At 57.0% G+C, this 5835-nt stretch overlaps 1 protein-coding gene across 1 annotated transcript; it reads right to left on the reverse strand.

Annotated features, from left to right (window-relative positions):
• Positions 1–1007: 1007 nt before the first annotated feature.
• Positions 1008–2495, reverse strand: KCNA1 (potassium voltage-gated channel subfamily A member 1; the record flags this gene model as incomplete). Its single annotated transcript, XM_079715227.1, has 1 exon — positions 1008–2495. One exon carries the CDS (start codon positions 2493–2495, stop codon positions 1008–1010), a length of 1488 nt encoding a protein of 495 aa, XP_079571353.1.
• Positions 2496–5835: the final 3340 nt, after the last annotated feature.

Raw genomic sequence — 5835 nt, forward strand, 5'->3', positions numbered from 1 at the left:
AAATGAAGGAGTGCACTTTTGGTGAACGCAAATGAAGAAGGATCTATTTTGAGAAGAATCGATTCCAAAGTAAGCTTATCCTCTATTGTCTGAGTTAACGTTCTCGGCATGCGATTGTAAAAGAAATTATGATCAGATTCAAACATGCTTACACTTAGTTTCATTTGTGCTCTGTTGCAATAAGGAGGCTAAGGTTTTACATCCAGTTCTGGAGGCCGGGGTTCAGGGTGCAGGACTGGTGAGAAAAGACCCATTGGGCGCATCTGCAGTTGAGAATCTTAGCAGCACTGCAGATGGATCAATGAATTGCATTCAGTTATCATTTTTTTCTTAGAGAAGAGTTTGAATCGGAAGGAAATGGGGCAGAGGGGGAAATCCCTACAGACCAGGACCAGTATCAGATTTCTAAGGTGCTTGGTGAACCAGTCTTAAGTAATTTTTTTTTCACCTTGGAATATGCAGTTCGGTTGATCAAAATAAAAACATCTGTTCGTTGCCCGTTTCGGCTGGTGTATCATGTTACACATAATACATCTGATGCACCATCTTAAAATGCGCTGTGCAGTTTGCCAAGATTTCATATTGGAGTCCCATGCAAATTTTAATTTTATATTTCTAAGCGATCATCTGATTCTTAGCTAAAAGGAAAAAAAAATTTAAAGAAGCCACCAAGGATTAAAAACGGGGAAGCATATGAACCTTATTTTACCTAGACAAGTTCATGGACTGAGCGATTTTAAACCAGTTTTAGAAAATACACTTTCTTTTCCCATTTTTTAATACAATGAAAATAGTTTCTCTTTTCATGGCTCCTGAAAGCTTCGGGTTTGCCACGCCCCAACACTGGCAATGCAACAATGCATCGACAGTTCAATAGAGCATTCAAAGACTATTTAGTAACGTATCTACAAGGAGTGACCTGGGTCACTGGGGGTTTGGTTTGGTTTGGTGTTTTAAGTCTTTCAAGCTGCTAAGTGGGGGGCTTTTTAGTTTCTCTGCTTGGCTTTTTAAACATCAGTCAGTAGCTTGCTCTTATTCACGCAGTTTTGGTTAGCTGCGGTGCAATTGCCAGTTCTGACATTGGCCTGTCTAAAGTGGGCTATGCTATTATTCATATCCTCTTCGATCTCCATGTACTCAGATTTGCTGATGGTGGAGGAGCTGCGCCGACTGAGGTCACTGTCAGAGGCTAAATTAGGGGCGCTGACGTGGAGCAACTGAGCCTGCTCTTCCCCCTCGGTTTCTCGGTGGTAGAAATAGTTGAAATTGGACACAATGACAGGTACGGGCAGGGCAATTGTCAGCACACCGGCGATGGCACACAAGGAGCCCACGATCTTGCCTCCAATTGTCACAGGGTACATGTCACCGTATCCTACGGTGGTCATGGACACCACCGCCCACCAGAAAGCATCGGGGATACTGGAAAAGTGCGACTCAGCTTCTTCCGCCTCGGCAAAGTACACTGCGCTAGAAAACAGTATGACCCCGATGAAGAGGAAAAAGATGAGCAGCCCTAGCTCTCTCATACTGGCTTTGAGGGTCTGGCCCAGGATCTGGAGGCCCTTAGAGTGGCGGGAGAGTTTGAAGATTCTAAAAACCCTTACCAACCGGATGACCCTGAGGATGGCCAGCGACGTGGCCTGCTCGCCCTTCTGGTTCCCCTCCTGCTCAGCTATCTCGGTGCCCAGGGTGATGAAATAGGGGATGATGGCCACGATGTCGATGAAGTTCATGATGTTTTTGAAGAAGTCCGTCTTGCTGGGGCAGGCGAAGAAGCGCACCACCAGCTCGAAGGAGAACCAGATGATGCACAGGGTTTCCACGATGAAGAAAGGGTCCGTGAAGATGTTGGCCTTGTAGACCAGCGTGGTGTTGTCGAGGCGGTGGACGGTGCCCATGAAGTCCTTGTCATCCTTCAACTCGGGCAGCGTCTCCAGGCAAAAGATGACGATGGAGATGAGGATGACCATGACGGAGACGATGGCGATGACCCGGGCGGGCCCCGAGCTCTCGGGGTACTCGAAGAGCAGCCACACCTGGCGCTGGTACTCCTTCTCCGGCAGGGGGCGCTCCTCCTCCTTGATGAAGCCCTCGTCCTCCCGGAACTTCTCCATGGCCTCCTCGCCCAGCTCGTAAAACTTGATCTCTTCGGAGAACATGTCCAGCGGCACGTTGACCGGCCTCCGCAGCCGGCCCCCCGACTGATAGTAGTAGAGGATGGCGTCGAAGCTGGGCCGGTTGCGGTCGAAGAAGTACTCGTTCCTCAGCGGGTCGAAGTAGCGCATGCGTTTCTTAGGGTTGCCCAGCAGCGTGTTGGGGAACTGCGCCAGCGTCTTGAGCTGCGTCTCGAAGCGCAGCCCGGAGATGTTGATGACCACGCGCTCGCAGCACTCGTGGTCGTCGTGCTCGGCCGCCCGCGGGTAGCTGCCGTCCTGCGGGTGGCCCGGGGCGGCCGAAGCCTCGTCCACGTTCTCTCCCGACATCACCGTCATGGTGGAGGCAGGGGGCAGCGGCTGGAGACCCGGGGCGGGCCCGGGGCGGGGAGGGGCGAGGGAGTCTGGGTGGGGGGGGACCCGCGCGCCCCCCCCACCTGCGTAAGCGGCTCCCCCGCGCTCAGGGGGCGGGGCTTCCGAGCCAGCAGGTGGAGGGATCTGCCACTTGGAGACCGTCTCCACCCCCCCGCCTGTTTCTCCGTTTGGAGTCCCCCTCGCCTGCCGCCCCGGGTGCAGCTTTTCGCCGGGGCGGGGTGGGGACTGGTGTGTGTGGGGGGGGGGGGGGGGGGGATTGGGGGTGGCGATGGGAGGAGGGTTGGTGTTTCTTCCTGCTCCGAGGTGCCTTAACGCAGCGCCGTTCTAGCGGACCGGGCCACCGCTTGGGGGCCTCCCTTCCCCTCCGCGAGCCCTCCTAGGACCCGGGGCAGAGCCAGCTCGGCAGATGCCCTCGCCTGCCACCCCCTGTGCTTCTCCTCGGCTCTCCCCCCTGCTAGCCCTCTTCGCCTGCCGCCTTCTAAGCTCCCACCGGGGCAATCGATGGACGCTGCAGAGAAATAGAAAGTGATACGGGGGCAGAAGATCAGAAGCGTTCACATGGGACGGACCCACAGACACGGAAGAGCACAGACCTCTAGCTTTTTGAGGAAGCACGAGACTTTTGATAGGGTTATATCACAGACACGCAGACAGACACACGCAGACACCCGAAATCCAAGTTTGGGGCTCCTCCATCCCACTTTCCCCAATGCCCAACAGCCGATCTGTTTACAACTTCGTTAAACTAGAGATCGGAAAAGCGCCCAGAGACGCTGGCGGAGCTCCAGGTCCAGGCAGCATCCCCGCGCCCCCGGCTCCCCTCACCCGTCGCCCCAAGCCCCACTTCTGCAGCCCCGGACCGGGGAACCCCCTACCTGGCCGGCCGGCTTGGCGCAGGGGCGGTGCGGAGTCGGCGGAGAGCCCGAGCGGGAATGCGGCAGGTCGCCTTTGCGGTACCCGGGCGCGAGCCGCGGCCGCCACAGCATCCGAGGGGCGCCGGGGCCACCGCGCCGCCCTCGCACCTCGTCCTGCTCTCCTTCAATTGGCCACTCGCTTAACTGGGCAGCGACGGCGGAAATGTCCGTTCCCGACCCCCATCCTCGCCCGTGGCCGGCAACCTGGAGACGCCGCTCTCGCTCTCGGGTGCGGGCAATTCCGGAGGCTGCGGGGCGGAAAAGCGAAATGCCACCCTCTCCCGAGCTCTGAAGCGAATGACGATGCGGAGCGCTCTCGCCCCCTCCCAACACCGTGGGAGCCCTTGATTCGATCCCGAAGGAGGCGAGCGAGCAAGGGCCTGGATCTCCGCGCCTCGCAGGTCCCCTCGGCTTCCCGCACCCCGCGCGGACCTCGGCGAGGCTACGCGGCGCGCCGGAAGCCGTTCGGAGCTCCGAGTGGGGCAGGGTGCGTGCGGCTCGGGTCCGCTCGGTCCATTTCTGGGCGCTGCAAGATCAGCAGAAACCTGAGAAAGCGCCCGGAATGCGGAGCAGCGATTGGCCCACCCGGGCGTGGGTTGGGGAGGGCGGGGGAGGGCGGGAGCGAGGAGGTAGGTGGAAAATAGGAGGGGGTGGCTTGGCAGAGGGGGGCTGTCATTCAGTTCCCACCCTTGCCAACACGGCTTTTTCCTTCTCCTGCCAGAAAAGCCGACCGCCAGTTCTCCTTCCCTGTGGTCCACAGCCCCGCACACGCACGGTCCTCGGCCGCGACCTTTCCGGGAATTTCACATTGGAAATGGTCAGGTCCGACGCAATGCAGGCGGTGGTGTTCCTGGCACAACTACTCTGATCGGCTGCCGTTTGTGCAGTCCCACAATAATCCGCTTCTCTGCGCGCTGTCCGGCCGCTCCCGCAGGGGGCTCTGCAGGGCAGACCCAGCTTGTCCCCGCCGGCCTCGGAGAGATGCGGACTTCGGGTTGGGCTCTGCAGTTGAGGATCCCCCGGGTTTGTTCGCCGTCGCGCTACTGCGAGGCAGTGGTGTTAAGAGTGTGTCCCTCTTTGACCTACGACGGGAGTTGAAGTTTTCTTGCGATCAGACTATTTTGAAATACTGAGAATGTGACTTGTGGGAAACCAAAGCCTTCGTGGGTTTATGCACTTGTCTGCCAACTTGGTGCTAATTGGAACGAATCTGAGAAGCAAGTCGCCTGCCCACCTCCCACCCACGTCCCTCTTCCCGAAGCCTCTTTTTCCGGCCTAGGGCCTTCCCAAGGCCCCTTGCAAGGCTGGCAGCTTCTCGGGGACAGGGTCCGCAGAGAGGCGCAGGGCAACAGGAGCCGGGGGCGTGCGCGGTGCCCTCGGAGTGCGGCTCCAGCTGCGCCCCTAGAGGCGCTGCTCCTTGGCGCCTGCAGCGCGAGAGAAGGCAGCCAGCAGCTCCGGTACTTCAACTGCGGCCGAGTCTCCAAGGAGGCTGCAGAAGCCCGGAGTCGCCGCCCATTGGCTCCCCGGCTGCCTTGGGACCACCCCTTAGCACCACCGCGACCGCGAAGCCTCCCGCCGACACCACCCACCTCTTTGATCAAAGCGAAAGATTGCATCCTCCCCACTCTGTTATGGCTAGTGAGAAGCAGGGACCTCGGCGGGCCCTGAAACCAGGCAGTGCAGCAATCCTGGGTACCGAACTAGTTAAGTCCCTCCTCCAGATACCGACTCCGGCATTCCTTTCAGAAAAAATAGGTATTTGTTCCCTCCACTCCTCCGGAGCCATAGCCCAGCTTTTCTTTTACAAACAATGAGTTCTCTTAAACTCCTCCTTCCCATATTAAGCGCTGCCCTTTACCCTCCTTCCAAACACATATTCCTGTATCCCACTGACTCCGCGGTTCCTTTCCTTTCCACCCTACTGCTTTATTGGAGAGAAAAAGAAAAAAAACCACGAAGCTCTGCATTGCAATACTGTCAAGTCCCTTGTTTTCTTTGCTACTGCTGCTGCCGCTATGGCTGCTGAGGCTGCTGCAGACCTGAGAACACCCTACTACTAGATCTGATAAACATTTTCAGACCCTGTCCTAGCAATACGGGGCTTCCTACGCTACTCCTGTACCTCCCTCTGCCTGTAGCCCCCCTCCTTCTTTTAAAGGTTTCTGAGACTGTCCTCTCCCCAGCCTCATGTGGATGCACTTGCCCTGATTCAGCATTGGGAGGTTGCCTTAGTAGAAGAGATTTACAGACTGGATGAGATCCCAGGTTCCTAAACCCAGGGGGTTATTAGGGGGCACAATAAGATCAGGAGGTTTTCAACATCCCTGAAAGATGTCTTTAGAGCCGGACTGGACCTCCATGGAATTGGAAGAAATTTGCTAAGCTAGGAA

The sequence above is a fragment of the Hyperoodon ampullatus genome, assembly GCF_949752795.1.
Source record: "Hyperoodon ampullatus genome assembly, chromosome: 11".
NCBI lineage: Eukaryota > Metazoa > Chordata > Mammalia > Artiodactyla > Ziphiidae > Hyperoodon > Hyperoodon ampullatus.